General features: G+C 45.9%; 1 protein-coding gene across 1 annotated transcript in view; it reads left to right on the forward strand.

Moving 5' to 3' along the window:
• The first annotated feature begins 7,903 nt into the window (after positions 1-7,903).
• Positions 7,904-21,876, forward strand: part of LOC146770973 (CD5 antigen-like) — a 407,700-nt gene continuing 393,727 nt past the window's right edge. The window contains exon 1 of the mRNA XM_085640383.1: positions 7,904-8,215. Coding sequence (XP_085496509.1) covers positions 8,002-8,215 — 214 coding nt within the window. The 5' untranslated portion in view covers positions 7,904-8,001. The remainder of the gene's footprint in view (positions 8,216-21,876) is intronic.

A 21,876-nucleotide genomic window follows, 5' to 3' on the forward strand; every position in this document is an offset into this window, starting at 1 on the left:
CGGGTGACAACTGAGGAGTTTCAGCTGTCGTAGACGACAGCAAATGGGGCAATAAAGTCATATTCTCAGAGACAGACGAGGACAACCGGGAAAAGTCTGTCGCAGGCGCGGAGAGGGGAGGGGCAGGAGGCGCTGACGCCACAGGGGCTATCGTTAGTACAGCTGAAACTTGCGCAGGGACAACTGGCTCCGTAACATCCAACACCGGGGCAATTGGTACCGCCGGATATAACCGTTGCGGAACATGTGGGGGCGGTGGACGTATGTCCAGTAAATCTTCTATTTCATCTTCAGCGTTAGGCCGAGCCACATAACTTTTGTCGACTTTTAGTCTAAATTCACGATTTACACAGTCAATCCCTTTCTCCGTTCGGGCTCTATCATAAGCAACAGATTTCTGAGTAATGGTTTGCCCTGCCTTAGCTCTAGCTAGTTTCTCTCCTCTTATTCGCCTTTGCTTTGATTCTTTCTGCCAGATGTTTACTGCTTCAAACATCGACTTCCTACTGCGTCTAGAAAATAATTGATCCTGTAAGAAGTCAATTTTCTTCTCATCAAATGAACCAGGTTTTGGCCATTGCAATTCTTCATTACCCCTGGTTTACTTATGCCACAAGGTATTGAACAATAGAGGGGTGATTCCATGCTTTACGTACATATAATGGCTAGGACTGCCTTCCGGTGGGGCAGGCTGACTTTCGGCCAGGCGAGAGTCACTAGTCCGACAACAACAACCAAAACAATTCAATTTACTGAAGCACGGCATGTTGGTTAGTAGACGAACACAAACAACATATAATCAATTTTATATCACATATAACATATATTTTGGCACAACGTTTTCTGCAGTTCAACCTATCCAAACTTGATGCATCCAAACAAACGAACCGAGCCCGTCGACTCCCGTTCGTGGAGAATTATTCCAAAAGGACCGACAAAATTACAACGAGCAGTCTTCCAATAGACTAGCATGAGGCTTTCAGACAGGTATGACCACAGACTGGACTACGGACCATCCCATTACCTCCTTGGTTCACCACTGAGACTATTCTGATGTGGTCCGAGGCTCACCTCAGATATGTCCCAAGGTTACCCAGTTGCAGCCACAGGCTTTTCTGAATACAGTCTGGCCGTGTGTTACACACAGGTAACAACTAGGCATCTGATCAGTATCTCCAAATCACAAAAGATCCGCGGAATCTCTATAGTCAGTCCCTACCGGACCACCCTGCAAGACCTCCGTAATTCTCCTAGGGTACCTACGACCCTCAAATCAGAGTACAGTTAACTGTCCCAAATACGCCGCTCAACAGCGCATGCTCAAACAAACAAATTACTCACCGGGTGCACCCAAATACAGATGTCAACTTCTTGGGACCAACACGGTCAGCTCCTGGGTTAAGCTCGTAGGACCCCGGTGAAGGGCTACTAGCAGCAGAGGGCACCCGTATCGGGGCGCGGAGTGGGGATGGAAAAAGAACAAAATCCCTCTCCTCCACCCGTCCGACCAGAACGCCCTCAATCCTACCACCCGAATACGGGGGAGGAAAGACCCTTTCACGGGGTCCCACCAGAGTCGCCAACTGAAGTACTGGAATAAAAATCTCAAGGGCCACACTTACCGGTGTCCCGCAATATCCCTTCAATAATAGTCAGTTGGCAACGTAGAAGGTTCAAACGTTTATTGGCCAAATCAAAAACTCTACATAGAGGAGCCTCGTCGATCCTCACCCATCAGGTGCGCCGAGGAAGACTACTGGCTCCTTGACAAAACCACACTTTTATACATAACGGATTCAACATACAAAGCCTTACAAGTGGAAAAATACCAGTTAGTCCATGGGCTCCTGATGAGCTCATGCAGTATTCGGTTTCAATCTCACACAAAAGGTCACTATCTATACAGAGAAGGTCGGCAGGGTGACTCCCTTTTCGTCCCAGGGCCTGAAGGAATTTGCTTGGTACTCCCTACAGCAGATGTGGCCTTGGGCCTCGGCCGTAAATATAACTAACCTGTCTCTGGGCTGGTACGAGCTAAATCATGGGGACGGCGGGCAAGGGAAACCACGTGATCTTAGACGACTCGTCATAAACCAAGATGGCCGCAGTATGGCTTATCGGCCCTTTTATCGTGTAACACAGAGAAGAGAGAAATAACGCTCCTTCCGAAGCGTATCTTGAGTCTATATGATCAAAATGTCATTATGGATACATTGTGCTAATATTACATAGTGCGAATAAACAGAATAAAGGATTTAAATCCCTCAACTTATAAGGTCCCAAAAGTGAACCTATTGGCTATGCCAATGCTTGTTGAATTACGTTGTTTGTCCAGTGATTTAACCGTACAACAGCCATATATACCATGAGACATTTAATGGACTTATCTATTGAACTTACAAGCTTTCAGTGATTGTTATTTAATATCTTTGATACTAAGCAACTCTTTGACCCGACAGAACACATTGTAGCAATTACTGACCTCCAATAACTGGCACACAACACAGGGAGGCAGTTGTGTGAGAGAGAGAGCACAAGCAGTCTACCACCTTTTATTTTAACCCCTCTGGCCACGCCTGGCCAGATGTGGTGAGTGCACATCTGGGTGCGGTCCCATAAGCAGGACCGAAAACCTGCAACACATAGGTAAGTGGCACACAGGTAGGTGTGTGCTTGCCCACATACACAAGACAATTGAAAGGAAGGGGCACGTGTAGGGTTGGGGAGTACAGTGAGGACACAATGCCAGCCAATCAGGGCCAGACAGGCCTTTTATTTCACCGGGCATTTTCCTGGTGGGCTGAAACCCTGGGAGGCTTGGTTTGAAAGCCCTGGGCCATTAATGTGCCTCTGTCACTTATGCAGCTCCTGGAGGTTAATTGCAAAAGGCACGGGCAGGCTTCAAGAGCGAGACATATGGGTGGGTAAAGAGAAAGTGATCAGCGAGGGAGAAGAAAGGCAAGAGAAAAGGGAGACTGAGAAAGATAGAAATCGATAAGGAGACAACGGGATTGGGGCTGCTCTGAGCATTTTTGCCAGGCCTGCTTTTGGTTCCCAGGTCTATCCCCGCAGCCAATGCTCTCTATCTGCATCGTAACCTGACTTTAAACCGCGGTGAAATTCCGATTCATTATGTGATCTACAATAATATCAATAACACAGTAAATAAAGGTCATGCCATGTAATATTTGAGGGCTTCATCAATATGCTAACGAGCAATTTTGCAACCTGAAAAATCCTACCTATTTTTGGTGTTAGAGGTGTAACTGTATGCAGCATTTGTATGAGTCCAAGAACGTGTATATGCAGCTTTGGACTGTGTTGGTTTTTGTTGGTCTTCTATTTTTCGATCATAGGCATTCCCCGTCTGCTGAATCCCGGCGCGTATTTATTTTCTAGACTGCGTTTGTGAACACACTTTTCATAATTAAATCACTCTGTAATGTTTATGTTCATTAAGGATGAATCAGACACTTGCTGAGCAGCTTCTCCGCCTAAACAGTGAACATATTCCAGTATTTTCTCAACTGCAGAAAATCCAGCTCTACATTCACTTCCCACTAGATGGCGCTCTTGACTAAACACAAGAAAGCTCTGTATTGCCGGTCCTGATATGTGAGGCCAGATGCACCTTTTAAAATTAAAATCCACAGTGATTACGACATACCAGAGACATAATCGGTCTTCGTGTACGCAAAATGTCTTGGAAGAAACGAGAATCAAGATCCGGCAGGCTTGGCCTTCAGCAGGAGAGCTAGGCTGAGAGCATGAAAAGCTGGATACAAAAAAAGTGTTGGCAAAAGTGAAAGCGTTTCACTTGCGGGAGCGAGCGCGCCTGGAGCGATAATTGCTACCATATGGCGCCGCGCGCTCCCGCAAGTGAATCACCACACGTGCACGCATTGCCATTGAAGGCAATGGAAGGCTTGCACGTTTTTGGCTGCAAAGCCGAAGCGATGGCTAAAGGTCTTTTTTGCCTATGCAGCGCATGCGCCCTGCTTAGGCGAGACCTAAAAATCACGCAGTGCAGCATGATAGGGCAGGAATGCAATGTATCTAACAGGTTACAGCACATTTCTGCCTTTTCCCTGCTCTGGCTCACAATGTGCTGCCTACAGCCAACGCAGTCACCCTTGTACCATGGTGCAAGGGTCCCTGCATTGTAAGCAGGAATGTGCTTGTGCAGGAAGGGGCATCTTCCTGCGCAAAAATAATCCTGATTGACATTTTCCTCTTTCTATGTGTGCTGTAGAATAAAGATATATTTCCTCGTTATGCCTCACCCTGGAATGTGTATCATTTTGATGCATTCCCAGATATATTTCCTCGTTATGCCTTACCCTGGAATGTGTAACATTTTGATGCATTCCCAGATATATTTCCTCGTTATAACTCACCCTGGAATGTGTATCATTTTATGCATTCCCAGGTCTACCAGTAATGGTAAATCTTGGAATGTGCTAAAATCCATTGGTGGAAGCGTGGGAACACCTACGCTCCACCCATGGAACACCTCACTGGGCAGAGTAACGCCACGCAGTGATTTGCCTTGTGTTGTGTTACTCAAGATTCATCATGCCACGCATGACCATGCAAGGTGGTCTTGCGTGGCTTGATAAATCTAACTTAAGAGGTGTGTCGCTCTTGTTTCCTATTGTGTGGTGCAAGGGGGACACAAATCTTTAATATTTAATAAATAGCTGCAGGTTATCACTAGGTGTTCAAACTGATGCTTGCAAAAGACACATAGCGGGGTTCCTTACTCTCAGGATATAGCCCTTCTACTGCTAAGAGAACTGCTCCATGGGGGAAGCTAGAGAGGTCTGGACTCCTGATTAAAAGAAGGGCCAACAAAAGTAGGAGCCCTATTTCAAGACTCTGCAATGCTTCTATTTGAGGACTGCTGAGCAGAATTCAATCTAGCACAAGGCAATTTCCTCTTACACAGAGCACTGACGTCGTTGTTACGGAAACACTGGGGTGCTGTCGCGGAGGGTGCTGCGAACCTGCCATCACTCGGATCTCTAAGCATCATGAAGGCGGTCTCATGTTTTATGTATTTATTTATTTACTTACTTACTTATGCTTGTATATGGCCATACGGGAGGACCCCCAGCATCCGCTGGAGCGCGTGCGCTTGCGACGGGAGGAGGACCTGGGAACCCCGATTGAGGCACAGGACTGGGATACCACACCATAGAGGACTTTGAAGGTGTCTGGGAATGCATGTTTTAAGCCGATCACATATTATATCCATCTCAGATCATACCTAACACCAGAGCCCACCATGAGATACTTTCACTTGGCGGATGCGGCCTGCCGCAGATGTAGCGAACTGGGAGCCCACATCTTCCACATGTTCTGGTCGTGTCCTTCGCTTGCGGCTTGCTGGGGGGGGAATCATAACCACTGATGCAGATGTCACGGGGAGGGAGATTCCTAATTCCCCAGGTCATTGCCTCCTAGGACGGTTTCCACACACAGCCAAAACCAAAGCCACAAGTAAATTTCAGGATGTGTTTATTCTAGCCGAGCAAGAGAGGGTGAGGAATGGGAAGACCCCCGGGGGGAGCCAAATAGCACCATTGATGAGGGAGGTGAAGCAATGGGTGGGTTGTGAGGGGAGGTTGCTACTGCAAGAAGCCAGGTGCAGAGGGGGCACTTTGGATATGGCCAGAGCCTGCACACCTATCCATGCCATCATACAGACACCTTCATATCTCCTGAATCCGACACTCCTATACACTCCCCGTTGGGAGCCCGCATCGCCGGTTCACACTGAGACCCCACTGTAGGAGGGAATGATGCGGGGTCTCCAAGAATACTGAGGGGATCCGGCTTGTTGGGTGCCCAGATGGGCCCTACCTGCTTCTTCATGCCTGCCCCACGACACACAGAAAAGGGCACACATTGGTACTGACTCAAAGGAAGCAGGATGTGAATGGTAAAACTGCTTTTATCTCTTTGCTGCTTATTTCTTACAGAGGAGGAGATTGTACACAGTTCAAGCGCTAAAGCTTTCAGATCCGTAACATAAACTTATTGCTGGTGTGTAATTATGCTGAACCTCAATAAAAATAGGGAGAGCTGATATCTGCTTGTTGACATAACAACCTACCCTCACACTCTCTATCACTGTCTTTCTAAGTACTGCACACAAGCCCTGCACAAAGAGCAACCAACATTGGTGTTTGGGTAAAGTCACACACACATCCCACATAAAGCTGTGCTGAACCCACTGCTAGTTTGGCACAAAGCAGTCATATTTTTTTATAACATTTTATTGCTTTTGGAAAATCAGCACATAAAAGATACACCCTTTGCAGTCCATTCAAGGGGACCCCAGGGGCCAGTTACAATAAACCCCCCCTCTGCATGGAACCTCTTCCCCAACTTGGGCTGTCCCCATGCTGACTCAGTAGTATGCCCACCATCGGCCCCAAAGTTCAGAACGTTTCTTGGGGCATCCATGTGCTAAGTAGATGGGTCCTTCTAATGTCACACATCTGGCCACACCTGCTCTCCATTCCCTCATGAAGGGGAGTGGGGCATACAGCGCCTTCCAATGCTTGGCGATGTCACATTTTGCCAGTAGCTTTCCCAGCCCTACAGAGTTCTGTCAGCCCTCGGGCCACCCATGTCATCCAGGAGACCAAGAAGGCAATTTTGGGGGAGGCCTCAATTGTCAGACCCACACCTCCAGGAGGGTCCTGGATATGTTAAGCCAGTATCCTTGGATGACTGGGCAGCTCCACACCATGTGGGAAAAGCCTGTCATGTGCTTCTGACCCACTAGTAGCATTTAATTTACAGGCCCAGGGAATATATTACACTACTTTACTGGAGAGTTGCAAGTAAATTAAATGTGCCAATCGGGTGTAGGCAATTTCACCATGTTTAAAGGGAGAGGCCAGAAGCACTTTAGCTCTGGTTAGCAGATGTAAAGTGTTCAGAGTCCTAACAACCTACAGAAATGGGTTCAGAAAACAGGAGGGTGAAAGCAAAAACTTAGGGGCTGACCCTGTAAAAGGGTCAAGTCCAACATGGGGTATAATGTCCATTCCATTAAATACGTTTTTTCTCCACTTGAAAAGTAGTTTTGAAAGTGCATTCCCCACTCTTCTTGTCAACATACTTGCTTTCCCTCTCAGAGCTGCAGCTGAACTCCTAAGAATAACAGATCCCTAACCCCTGTCTTTGATTTAGTTTCTAAAACTAGTGTGTCACAAATTAACTTTTATGTGTTGCACATTTTTGTATTTTATTTGTCTGTCTGATGCACTGAAAATCGTTAATATGAGTTCGAAAAAAATCTGTTAAAATACTCTGCCAAGGACTGTGCATAATTGATGGAAATTGATCCAGACCAGTTGCTGCTGGTGTTGTTATAATGCAAATATGTAAATGTGACGGATGTTCAACCATTGACAAGGACAAGGTACAATCATGCCTTGAAGAGAAGCCAGAATGTGCATTCTCCATCCTTAGGCCCATTGTCTATCCAACCTTACATAAGAAATGTGTTTGTCAATGAAATCTTTCTGCATCTGCACTGATTCCAAGACTATGTCACAAATCCTGCTGGACTAATCTGTTGGGTGGTGTCTACTGGCATTTTTCCCTATCATGCGCCTTCTGCATGAGCTGGAAAATTAGTTAATTGCATGTAATAAGATTTAAGTTTCAAAACTTTAGAGGCATTTCTTAACACAGCACAGTGTGAAAGGAACTGACCTCTGACCTCAGAAGAAATCAGTGTCTGCATAAGTATGATTAATACCTCTTTCTTTTGCTGTCTCTGTATTCCTTTAACTATGGTAGACAGTGGAAAAAAAGGTCTTGATATTGTTGAATAAATATTACTGTTTATCTATAAATATATTCTCTTTCTTTTAAGACACAGCAAGTGTTCGACTGACAGGCTCCAACACCCCCTGTGCTGGGATTGTACAGGTGAAGGTGACTAACGCCTGGGAAAGAGTCTGTGACAGGCAATGGGACATGAAAGATGCCACTGTGGTGTGTAAAGAGCTGAACTGTGGAGTACCAATTTCAGTCCCTCCAGCCTCAGCCTTCGGGGCACAAAAGAATGACAGAGTTGTGATTTCTGATGTCCAGTGCAAAGCCGATGAAAAGAAACTGCTGCAGTGTCATTACAACAACAAGATTCAGAGCTTTTGTTATAACAGGAGATATGCAGCAGTAAACTGCACAGGTAAGAACTACAAAACCACTTCCGACTGTCATGGAACCCAAACTCAATGGATAACAGGCAAAGGAGAGTACAGGACAACCCCATCTTCAACCTCATGATCACCCTTCTCTTGGAGGTTTTGATAGAGTGCTCCCAACTAAAGCTGTATGAACTATCAGTGCAACTACACCTCCTCCACCAGCACTTCTTCATTTCCATCCAGTGGGATTACACCTCCTCAGGCAGCACTTCTTCCCTTACTATCCAGTGTGATTACACCTCCTCACACAGCACTTCATCCCTTTCCATGCAGTGTGATTACACCTCCTCCTACAGCACTTCATCCCTTTCCATCCAGTGTGATTACACCTCCTCCTACAGCACTTCATCCCTTTCCATCCAGTGTGATTACACCTCTTCATGCAGCACTTCATCCCTTTCCATCCTGTTTGATTACACCTCCTCCTACAGCACTTCTTTTCTTTCCATCCAGTGTGATTACACATCCTCCTGCAGCACTTCTGTTCTTTCCATCCAGTGTGATTACACCTCCTCCTGCAGCACTTCTTCCCTTTCCATCAAGTGTGATTACACCTCCTCGTACAGCACTTCTTCCCTTTCAATTCAATGTGTTTATACATCCTCCTACAGCACTTCCTTTCATTCCCTCTAGTGTGATTATGCCTCCTCCTACAGCACTTCTTCCCTTTCCATCTAGTGTGATTACACCTCCTCCAACAGCACTTCTTTTCTTTCCATCCAGTGTGATTACACCTCCTCCAACAGCACTTCTTACCTTTCCATCCAGTGTGATTACACCTCCTCCTGGACCACTATTTTCCTTTCCATCAAGTCTGATTACACCTCTTCCAACAGCACTTCTTTTCTTTCCATCCAGTGGGATTTCACCTCCTCCACCAGCACTTCTTCCCTTTCCATCCAGTGTGAGTACACCTCCTAATACAGCACTTCATCCCTTTCCATCCAGTGTGATTAGACCTCCTCCTACAGCACTTCATCCCTTTCTATCCAGTGTATTTACACCTCCTCCTACAGCACATCATCCCTTTCCATCCAGTGTGATTACACCTCCTCCTACAGCACTTCATCCCTTTCCATCCAGTGTGATTACACCTCCTCCTGCAGCACTTCATCCCTTTCCATCCTGTTTGATTACACCTCCTCCTACAGCACTTCTTTTCTTTCCATCCAGTGTGATTACACCTCCTCGTACTGCACTTCTTCCCTTTCTATTCAATGTGTTTATACCTCCTCCTACAGCACTTCCTTTCATTCCATCTAGTGTGATTATACCTCCTCCTACAGCACTTCTTCCCTTTCCATCCAGTGTGATTACACCTCCTCCGACAACACTTCTTCCCTTTCCATTCAGTGTGAGTACACCTCCTCCAACAGCACTTCTTACCTTTCCATCCAGTGTGATTACACCTCCTCCTGGACCACTATTTTCCTTTCCATCCAGTGTGATTACACCTCCTCCTGCAGCACTTCTGCTCTTTCCATCCAGTGGGATGCCATTTTCTCCTGCAGCACTTCTTCCCTTTCTATCCAGTGTGATTACACCTCCTCCTGCATCACTTCTTCCCTTTCAATCCAATGTGTTTACACCTCCTCCTACAGCACTTCCTTTCTTTCCATCCAGTGTGATTACACCTCCTCCTACAGCAATTCTGTTCTTTCCATCCACTGTAATTACACCTCCTTCTACAGCACTTCTACCCTTTCCATCCAGTGTGATTACACCTCCTCCTACACCACTTCTTCCCTTTCCATTCAGTGTGATTACACTTCCTCATACAGCACTTCAGTTCTTTCCATCAAGTGTGATGATACTTCCTCCTGCAGCACTTCTTCCCTTTCCATCCAATGTGATTACAACTCCTCCACCACTATTTCCCTTTCCATGCAGTGTGATTACACCTCCTCCTACAGCACTTCTTCCCTTTCCATCCAGTGTGATTACACCTCCTTCTGCAGCACTCCTTCCCTTTCCATGCAGTGTGATTACTCCTCCTCCTACAGCACTTCTTTTCTTTCCATCCAGTGTGATTACACCTCTTCCACCAGCACTTCTTCCCTTTCCATCTAGTGTGATTACAACTCCTCCTGCACAACTATTTCCCTTTCCGTCCAGTGTGATTACACCTCCTCCTACTGCACTTCTTTGCTTTCATCAAGTGTGATTAAACATCCTCCTACAGCATTTCTTTTCTTTCCATCCAGTGTGGTTACACCTCTTCCTACAGCACTTCTTTTGTTTCACACCAGTGTGATTACAGCTCCTCCAACAACATTTATCCCCTTTCCATCCAGAGTGATTACATCTTCTCCACCAGCACTTCTTCCCTTTCCATCCAGTGTGATATCACCTCCTCCTACAGCACTTCTTTTCTTTCCATCCTGTGTGATTACACCACCTCGTACAACACTTCTTCCCTTTCCATCAAGTGTGATTATACCTCCTCCTGCGGCACTTCTGCTCTATCCATCCAGTGGGATGACATTTTCTCCTGCAGCACTTCTTCCCTTTCCATCCAGTGTGATAACACCTCCTCCTGCAGCACTTCTTCCCTTTCGATCCAATGTGTTTACACCTCCTCCTACAGCAATTCCTTTCTTTCCATCCAGTGTGATTACACCTCCTCCTACAGCAATTCTTTTCTTTCTATCCACTTTGATTACACCTCCTCCTACAGGACTTATTCCCTTTCCATCCAGTGTGATTACAACTCCTCCACCAGCACTTCTTCCCTTTTCATGCAGTGTGATTACACCTCCTTCTACAGCACTTCAGTTCTTTCCATCAAGTGTGATGACACTTCCTCCTGGAGCACTTCTTCCCTTTCCATCCAGTTTGATTACAACTCCTCCTCCTTCACTATTTCCCTTTCTATCCAGTGTGATTACACCTCCTACTACAACACTTCATCACTTTCCATCCAGTGTGATTACACCTCCTCCTACAGCACGTCATCCCTTTCCATCCAGTATGATTACACCTTATCCTGCAGCAATGTATCCCTTTCCATCCAGTGTGATTACACCTTCTCCTATAGCACTTCTTTTCTTTCCATCCAGTGGGATTACACCTCCTCCTGGAGCACTTCTGTTCTTTCCGTCCAGTGGGATGACACTTCCTCCTGAAACAGTTCTTCCCTTTCCATCCAGTGTGATTACACCTCCTCCTAAAGCATTTCTTCCCTTTCTATCCAGTGTGATTACACCTCTTCCACCAACACGTCTTCCCATTTCATCCAGTGTGATTATATCTCCTCCACCAGCACTTCTTCCCTTTCCATCCAGTGTTATTACACCTCCTCCTTCAGCACTTCATCCCTTTCCATCCAGTGTGATTACACCTCCTCCTGCAGCACTACTGTTCTTTCCATCCAGTGGAATGACACTTGCTCCGGCAGCCCTTCTTCCCTTTCCATTCAGTGTGATTTCACCTCCTACTGCAGCACTTCTTCGCTTTCCCTCCAGTGTGATTACACCTCCTACTACATCACTTCTTTTCTTTCCATCCAGTGTGATTACACCTCCTCCTGGACCACTATTTTCCTTTCCATCAAGTCTGATTACACCTCTTTCAACAGCACTTCTTTTCTTTCCATCCAGTGGGATTACATCTCCTCCACCAGCACTTCTTCCCTTTCCATCCAGTGTGATTAGACCTCCTCCTACAGCACTTCATCCCTTTCTATCCAGTGTGATTAGACCTCCTCCTACAGCACATCATCCCTTTCCATCCAGTGTGATTATACCTCCTCCTACAGCACTTCATCCCTTTCCATCCAGTGTGATTACACCTCCTCCTGCAGCACTTCATCCCTTTCCATCCTGTTTGATTACACCTCCTCCTACAGCACTTCTTTCTTTCCATCCAGTGTGATTACACCTCCTCGTACAGCACTTCTTCCCTTTCTATTCAATGTGTTTATACCTCCTCCTACAGCACTTCCTTTCATTCCATCTAGTGTGATTATACCTCCTCCTACAGCACTTCTTCCCTTTCCATCCAGTTTGATTACACCTCCTCCTACACCACTTCTTCCCTTTCCATTCAGTGTGATTACACTTCCTCATACAGCACTTCAGTTCTTTCCATCAAGTGTGATGATACTTCCTCCTGCAGCACTTCTTCCCTTTCCATCCAGAGTGATTACAACTCCTCCACCACTATTTCCCTTTCCATGCAGTGTGATTACACCTCCTCCTACAGCATTTCTTTTCTTTCCATCCAGTGTGGTTACACCTCTTCCTACAGCACTTCTTTTGTTTCACACCAGTGTGATTACAGCTCCTCCAACAACATTTCTCCCCTTTCCATCCAGAGTGATTACATCTTCTCCACCAGCACTTCTTCCCTTTCCATCCAGTGTGATATCACCTCCTCCTACAGCACTTCTTTTCTTTCCATCCTGTTTGATTACACCACCTCGTACAACACTTCTTCCCTTTCCATCAAGTGTGATTATACCTCCTCCTGCAGCACTTCTGCTCTATCCATCCAGTGGGATGACATTTTCTCCTGCAGCACTTCTTCCCTTTCCATCCAGTGTGATAACACCTCCTCCTGCAGCACTTCTTCCCTTTCGATCCAATGTGTTTACACCTCCTCCTACAGCAATTCCTTTCTTTCCATCCAGTGTGATTACACCTCCTCCTACAGCAATTCTTTTCTTTCTATCCACTTTGATTACACCTCTTCCTACAGGACTTATTCCCTTTCCATCCAGTGTGATTACAACTCCTCCACCAGCACTTCTTCCCTTTTCATGCAGTTTGATTACACCTCCTTCTACAGCACTTCAGATCTTTCCATCAAGTGTGATGACACTTCCTCCTGCAGCACTTCTTCCCTTTCCATCCAGTTTGATTACAACTCCTCCTCCTTCACTATTTCCCTTTCTATCCAGTGTGATTACACCTCCTACTACAACACTTCATCACTTTCCATCCAGTGTGATTACACCTCCTCCTACAGCACGTCATCCCTTTCCATCCAGTATGATTACACCTTATCCTGCAGCAATGTATCCCTTTCCATCCAGTGTGATTACACCTTCTCCTATAGCACTTCTTTTCTTTCCATCCAGTGTGATTACACCTCCTCCTGGAGCACTTCTGTTCTTTCCGTCCAGTGTGATTACACCTCTTCCTGCAGCACTACTGTTCTTTCCATCCAGTGTGATTACACCTCCTCCTGGACCACTATTTTCCTTTCCATCAAGTCTGATTACACCTCTTTCAACAGCACTTCTTTTCTTTCCATCCAGTGGGATTACACCTCCTCCACCAGCACTTCTTCCCTTTCCATCCAGTGTGATTAGACCTCCTCCTACAGCACTTCATCCCTTTCTATCCAGTGTGATTACACCTCCTCCTACAGCACATCATCCCTTTCCATCCAGTGTGATTACACCTCCTCCTACAGCACTTCATCCCTTTCCATCCAGTGTGATTACACCTCCTCCTGCAGCACTTCATCCCTTTCCATCCTGTTTGATTACACCTCCTCCTACAGCACTTCTTTTCTTTCCATCCAGTGTGATTACACCTCCTCGTACAGCACTTCTTCCCTTTCTATTCAATGTGTTTATACCTCCTCCTACAGCACTTCCTTTCATTCCATCTAGTGTGATTATACCTCCTCCTACAGCACTTCTTCCCTTTCCATCCAGTTTGATTACACCTCCTCCTACACCACTTCTTCCCTTTCCATTCAGTGTGATTACACTTCCTCATACAGCACTTCAGTTCTTTCCATCAAGTGTGATGATACTTCCTCCTGCAGCACTTCTTCCCTTTCCATCCAGTGTGATTACAACTCCTCCACCACTATTTCCCTTTCCATGCAGTGTGATTACACCTCCTCCTACAGCACTTCTTCCCTTTCCATCCAGTGTGATTACACCTCCTTCTGCAGCACTCCTTCCGTTTCTATTCAGTGTGATTACACCTCCTCCTACAGCACTTCTTTTCGTTCCATCCAGTATGATTACACCACCTCCTACAGCACTTCTTTTCTTTCCATCCAGTGTGATTACACCTCTTCCACCAGCACTTGTTCCCTTTCCATCTAGTGTGATTACAACTCCTCCTGCACACCTATTTCCCTTTCCGTCCAGTGTGATTACACCTCCTCCTACTGCACTTCTTTGCTTTCATCCAGTGTGATTAAACATCCTCCTACAGGATTTATTTTCTTTCCATCCAGTGTGGTTACACCTCTTCCTACAGCACTTCTTTTGTTTCAAACCAGTGTGATTACAGCTCCTCCAACAACAATTCTCCCCTTTCCATCCAGAGTTATTACATCTTCTCCACCAGCACTTCTTCCCTTTCCATCCAGTGTGATATCACCTCCTCCTACAGCACTTCTTTTCTTTCCATCCTGTGTGATTACACCACCTCGTACAGCACTTCTTCCCTTTCCATCAAGTGTGATTATAACTCCTCCTGCAGCACTTCTGCTCTATCCATCCAGTGGGATGACAATTTCTCCTGCAGCACTTCTTCCCTTTCCATCCAGTGTGTTTACACCTCCTCCTACAGCACTTCCTTTCTTTCCATCCAGTGTGATTACACCTCCTCCTACAGCAATTCTTTTCTTTCTATCCACTTTGATTACACCTCCTCCTACAGGACTTCTTCCCTTTCCATCCAGCGTGATTACAACTCCTCCACCAGCACTTCTTCCCTTTTCATGCAGTGTGATTACACCTCCTTCTACAGCACTTCAGTTCTTTCCATCAAGTGTGATGACACTTCCTCCTGCAGCACTTCTTCCCTTTCCATCCAGTTTGATTACAACTCCTCCTCCTTCACTATTTCCCTTTCTATCCAGTGTGATTACACCTCCTACTACAACACTTCATCACTTTCCATCCAGTGTGATTACACCTCCTCCTAAAGCACTTCATCCCTTTCCATCCAGTATGATTACACCTTATCCTGCAGCAATGTATCCCTTTCCATCCAGTGTGATTACACCTTCTCCTATAACACTTCTTTTCTTTCCATCCAGTGTGATTACACCTCCTCCTGGAGCACTTCTGTTCTTTCCGTCCAATGGGATGACACTTCCTCCTGAAACAGTTCTTCCCTTTCCATCCAGTGTGGGTACACCGCCTCCTAAAGCATTTCTTCCCTTTCTATCCAGTGTGATTACACCTTTTCCACCAACACGTCTTCCCATTCCATCCAGTGTGATTATATCTCCTCCACCAGCACTTCTTGCCTTTCCATCCAGTGTTATTACACCTCCTCCTGCAGCACTTCATCCCTTTCCATCCAGTGTGATTACACCTCCTCTTGCAGCACTACTGTTCTTTCCATCCAGTGGGATGACACTTGCTCCGGCAGCACTTCTTCCCTTTCCATTCAGTGTGATTTCACCTCCTACTGCAGCACTTCTTCGCTTTCCCTCCAGTGTGATTACACCTCCTACTACATCACTTCTTTTCTTTCCATCCAGTGTGATTACACCTCCTCCTGCAGCAATACTGTTCTTTCCATCCAGTGTGATTACACCTTCTCCTGCAGCACTTCTTCCCTTTCCATCCAGTGTGATTACACCTCCTCCACCAGCACTTCTTCCCTTTTCAACCAGTGTGATTACACCTCCTCCTACATCACTACATCCCTTTCCATCCAGTGTGATTACACTTCCTCCTACAGCACTTCTTCCCTTTCAATCCAGTGTGAGTATACCTCCTCCTACAGCGCTTCATCCCTTTCTATCCAGCGTGATTACACCTCCTCCTACATCACTTCTGTTCTTTCCATCCAGTGTCATGACACTTCCTCCTGCAGCACTTTTTCCCTTTCCATCCAGTGTGATTGCACCTCCTACTGCACCAATATTTCGCTTTACATCCAGTGTGATTACACCTCCTCGTACAGCACTTCTTCCCTTTCCATCCAGTGTGAATACACCTCCCCCTACAGTAATTCTTTTCTTCCCATCCACTGTGATTACACCTCCTCCAATAGCACTTATTCCCTTTCCAAAAAGTGTGATTACACCTCCTCCTACTTCACTTCTGTTCTTTCCATCCAGTGTGATGACTCTTCCTCCTAAAACACTTCTTCCCTTTCCATCCAGTGTGATTACACCTCCTCCTACAGCACTTCTTCTCTTTCCATCTAGTGTGATTATACCTCCTCCTGCAGCACTTCTTCTCTTTCCATCCAGGGGATGACACTTCCTCTTGCACTGCTTCTTCCCCTTCCATTGAGTAAGTATACCTTCCCCTACAGCACTTCATCCCTTTCCATCCAGCGTGATTACACCTCCTCCTACAGCACTTCTGTTCTTTCTATCCAGTGTCATGACACTTCCTCCTGCAGCACTTTTTCCCTTTCCATCCAGTGTGATTGCACCTCCTACTGCACCAATATTTCACTTTACATCCAGTTTGATTACATCTCCTCCTACAGCACTTCTTTTCTTTCCATCCAGTGTGATTACACTTCCTCGTACAGCACTTCTTCCCTTTCCATCCAGTGTGATTACATCTCCTTCTGCAGCAATTCTGTCCTTTCCATCAAGTGGGACGACCTTTTCTCCTGCAGCACTTCTTCCCTTTCCATCCAGTGTGATTACACCTCCACCTGCAGCACTTCTTCCCTTTCAATCCAATGTGTTTACACCTCCTCCTACAGCACTTCCTTTCTTTCATCCAGTGTGATTACACCTCCCCCTACAGGAATTCTTTTCTTTCCATCCACTGTGATTACACCTCCTCCTATAGCACTTTTTCCTCTTTCCATCCAGTGTGATTACACCTCCTCCACCAGCACTTCTTCACTTTCCATCCAATGGGATTACACCTTTGATGAATACAGGCCCCAGCTAGGCCCGCAGGACACAAGGGTTCGCTCTCCTGTAATGGAATCTGTAAGGAAGTTGGCACGGAAACTGCAAAGTACAAAGACAAGGTTTATTAACCCTTAAGGGTGGTCCTACAATCCATACAACACTCTTCAGTATTGCATAGAGTAGCACAAAGAACTTACGTACATGGTCCCCTTTTATACACAATGGAGGGGCTCATAAGTGGGTGGATACAACATGAGGCCAAAGAACATTACCATTTATGGTCATTTTCGATACTGAATCAATATGTGGGCGGAGCTAACACATTCCTCGAGCTCGCGAAAACATGGTCAAGCAAGGCTAACTGATAACAGATGTGGTCAAGTCTGGGCATGCGCCAGATGGACAAAGGAGCTATTTATAGACTGTTACTAGGCAGATTACAAGAGCAACTAACACAGAGGTTGGACTCTTCTCGTGGGGAACACGTGGAAGCATGACAATGCAAAATGGAGTCCAAACTTCGGTCAACATAACAGAGAAAACATGCTCTACGGAAGGGAATTAATGTCTTTAGTAAATGCTTAATCACATCGTTATTTGCAATTTACAACAGATGACCCTTTCAGCATTTACTGAAGACATCCGGTTTGTTAGGATAATCATCATATATGTCAATTGTCATCATTTCTTCGACTTCCTTAGCTAAACGTTTCTGATGAGCAACATCGGCAATAGCTTTCTTATCAGGGATACAGAATGATACACACAGGGAACAGAGTAAGGGGCCACATTGAATGCAAAGACAACAAGAAAACAGAACTGCCACAATAATACAGAGACCAGTTAAAACCTTCCATCCCCAGGCAGTAATCAATGCCCAAAACCATCCAGAAAAGGACCAAGTGCCGTTTTCTGTATGGATTTCAGCTGCAATTTTATGCAATTTGTTGATGGCATTATAAACTGATGGCGTATGATCAGGAATAAACACACAACAGCTACTTCCAATAATTTTACAAGCTCCACCTCGATCAGCTAACATGACATCTAATACCATACAATTCTGCAATGCAACAATTCTAGTAATTTGCAATTCTTCTGTAAGATTCCCAAGAGCAGCAGCAGTCTGGTTTGTCACAGCCTCTACTACTCTTGTTAATCTTCGGATCTTCCTACTATTTAGAGCAGCTCCAACAAAGAAAAACAGTCCTAAGTTAAAATCAATATACTGTTGTAGACTGGTATCAGTCTGATCTACATCATCAATTGATAGAGTACGTTTATATCTATTTACAGTCACATTATTCAATAATTTCAGATCTTTATGATAAGATGCTGGTGCTAGGAATACAGGAGGTAATAGGAATGATACATAGCATACCCCAGACCACCCAGCCGGCAAACGGTAATAACCTTTATTTCCACACACAAAGTATGTATTATGGGACGCTAGAAAGGTACTATTATTCAATCCATCAATGTTCAGGACAGTAATACAATCACTGACGCCAACAGGAATAAAACCCACACTCTGGACACACAGGTCCGCTTGAGCTTGTGCCACTTGAATCACAAATTTGTCCTTTCCCGCAGTGTCTCTAGTGTTCGTGAAGATGTAGGGAATAGATTCATTGTCTGGTCGGTACTCTTCCCATTCCCAAATTGTCCCATTCGCTTGCGGATACCCATCTTTATCCTGATGACATTCTTTATTAAGTCTGAAGAGTAATCGTCCCACTGTCGGTTTCCGAGTGGCAAAAAGCAAAGTGTACCATGCTCTACAAGAGCCATTATGAGAGAAAGGAAGTGGTATGAATGGCGTTCCTCCTTTCTTCTGATGGGCTGGCATCATCCCACATATCCAACAGTTCGTAGCATTCGTAGCAACGTGGGTATGATGCAGCATCTGGATGAAAGTGTTATTCAAATAAGACTGTCGATGTTTCAACTCTTGATACGGTAATGTATAAAAGTAGTGCTCCTCAGGCACCGGAGTTGTCAACACAAGTATTTTCCGAGCAGGAGTTACATCCTCCACAAACCATGTGGTTATCCCAACAATAGCTACTGTCAACATAAACCCTGATGCACAAAGGATTTTCTTTTTCTCCATGTCAAAAAAAATAAAAACCCAATATCTTCCTGAAACTAAAGATTTTGTCAGAACTCTTTTCCTTGGGCAGCGGTCGATTTCTTCACCAACGGGCCAAGACGGGTGTCGCTACACTAATGCAGGGCTGATCCCCCCCCCTTGCCTCATTGGCTCTCCGTTTCACTAACCCAAGGGCCGTTCTGACAATATGTCCCGGTACTGGAAAACTCACTTCCTTGGTCGAAGATGATATCGCCTTCCTCCAGGAGTCGCGTGGTCCGGAAAGAGCTCCTCTGTGGCGTTTGGCTCCGCAGCACAGCCTGTCTCTGCAGCCAAGATCTCTCGTTGATCGGTCAGCACGGCAGGTTCCACCAATCCGGGCGGCACCTTCCGACAGTGCAGGGAATGGATCCAATTCTTTCTGTTGGAGACTCGCACAGCCGTCCTCGTTGCGAGGAGGACCTGCTCAGGACCCACCCATCTCGGTTCCAAACTGTTCGTTCTGTCGAATATTTTCACCATCACGTGGTCGCCAGGTCGGAGACCATGTCCTTCACCGGTAGACCGATCAGGGAGCGCCTCTCGGACCTGTTGATGAATAGAAACCAAGTTATCCGTTAACTGTGCCAGATAATCGTTCATCATTACACAAGGTACATCATACACAGCCTTAGGTTTTGGTGGGCCCCAAATATTCATTGGGCGCCCAAAAACAATCTCATATGGTGTAAGGCCAGTTCGAGAGTGAGGTACCGATCTAATTGACAATAATGCCAGCGGTAAAGCATCTGGCCAAGTCAAAGACGTCGAAGCTTGAATTTTAGCGATCTTGAGCTTCAGTGTACCATTATACTTCTCGACTAGTCCCGCAGACTGAGGGTGGAATACCGCGTGAAACTTCTGGGTGATGCCCAGGCCCTTCAAGACGTACTTTATAACATCCGCTACAAAGTGAGGCCCATTATCACTCCACAGAAGTCTACAAACGCCATATCGAGGGAAGAACTCTTTCAACAGCAGCTTCGCAGTAGTCATTGCAGTATTGTCCTTCGTAGGGTACGCTTCAACCCACTTACTGAAGGCGCAAACCACTACTAAAACATACTTCAAATTGTTACAGCGCTCAAGCTGGATGTAATCCATCTGCAGAACCTCGAAGGGTGCAGTGGGTGTCACAAATCCTCCTGCTGGAGTTCGAGTACCCTTTCCTGGGTTATACCTCAAGCAGATCATACAGGTCTTGCACCACCCTCTTTGCCGTGCTAGCAATCTCTGGATGCTCCCAGACTTGGGTAAGCAATTTTACAATTGCGGAAGCTCCAACATGTGCTAGCCCATGTGCCATCTGAACCATAGGTTGTACAAAAGCCGTGGGTAATTTCCATCTATCCATCTGCTTATTTCTCCAGCAGCCCTCGTCATCCAGTTCTCCCTCACTAGCCCATTGTTCCCGCTCTTTGTCAGTAGCGGTCCTTTGCATTTCTCGCACTTCCTCCTTCGCATCATGCCATCTTTCCACCTGTGACTTTACTACATACATGGCAGTAGCGCCGGGCTGCATCGCAGTCTCCCGTGCCACTCGATCCGCTAACGCATTCCCTTCTCCAACCTTATCAACTACTTTCCTATGGGCGCTACATTTAACGAGGGCAATTTTCTTTGGGTATGTCAATGCAGTTAAAAGATTGTGAACTAACTCTCCATGCATTATCTGTACTCCATGTGACGTTAAAAACCCTCTCTCCTTCCAGAGCAGGCCAAAGTCATGCGCTACTCCGAAGGCATAGCGGCTATCTGTATAAACATTCACACATAATCCTGTACTGAGCTCACATGCTCGTGTTAATGCTATCAGTTCCGCTGCTTGAGCTGATTTCTGTGGTATGCGTGCTGTCTCCACTATCGTTTGTAACGTAGTAATTGCATACGCTGCTGAAGTCGTACCATCTGGTAGCTTCAGGCATGATCCGTCCACCCACAGTTCTCCATCTACATCTGGAAAGGGCGTATCCTGGAGATCAATACGACCCTTTGTCTGTTCCTCAGTCACAAGAATACAATCATGTGCTTTCTGTGCTTCAGACTGAGTCTCGGGGTATGGCAACAATGTGGCCGGGTTTAACGTTACACACCTTTTCAACGTAATATGAGGAGCCAAAAGCGTCAACTCATATCCCGTTAAACGGGCGCTGGTCAAATGCTGCGTTTTTGTTTGATTAAGCAGGGCATCAACAGCATGGGGGACTAATACCAACAGCTTATGAGATAATACAATTCCCTCGCTTTGGCGTATTGACACAGCTGTCGCCGCAACCGAGCGAAAACACCCTGGTAATGCTCGGGCGACAGGATCAAGTACAGCCGAAAAATATGCACAAGGGCGCTGCTTATCGCCGTGCATCTGCACTAAAACTGACAATGCACATCCATCTTTCTCATGCACATACAACAAAAAGGGTTTTGCATAATCAGGGGTCCCTAGAACTGGTGCTGAACAAAGGGCCTGTCGTAATTGCTGAAAAGCAGCATCACATTCATCTGACCAAGGGATCGGGATAGGCGTGTCTTTTGTCAAAAGGGCTAACAATGGTTTAGCTATATGTGAAAACCCCAATATCCACTGTCTACAAAAAGAAACAAGGCCCAAAAATGCACGCACATCCTTCTGCGTGGACGGTCTCGGTGTGTCCAAGATTACTTGGATACGATCCGGTGTGAGTGCACGCCCCTCCTTAGACAAAA

Source organism: Triturus cristatus, unplaced genomic scaffold, assembly GCF_964204655.1.
Source record: "Triturus cristatus unplaced genomic scaffold, aTriCri1.1 SCAFFOLD_216, whole genome shotgun sequence".
Classification (NCBI taxonomy): domain Eukaryota; kingdom Metazoa; phylum Chordata; class Amphibia; order Caudata; family Salamandridae; genus Triturus; species Triturus cristatus.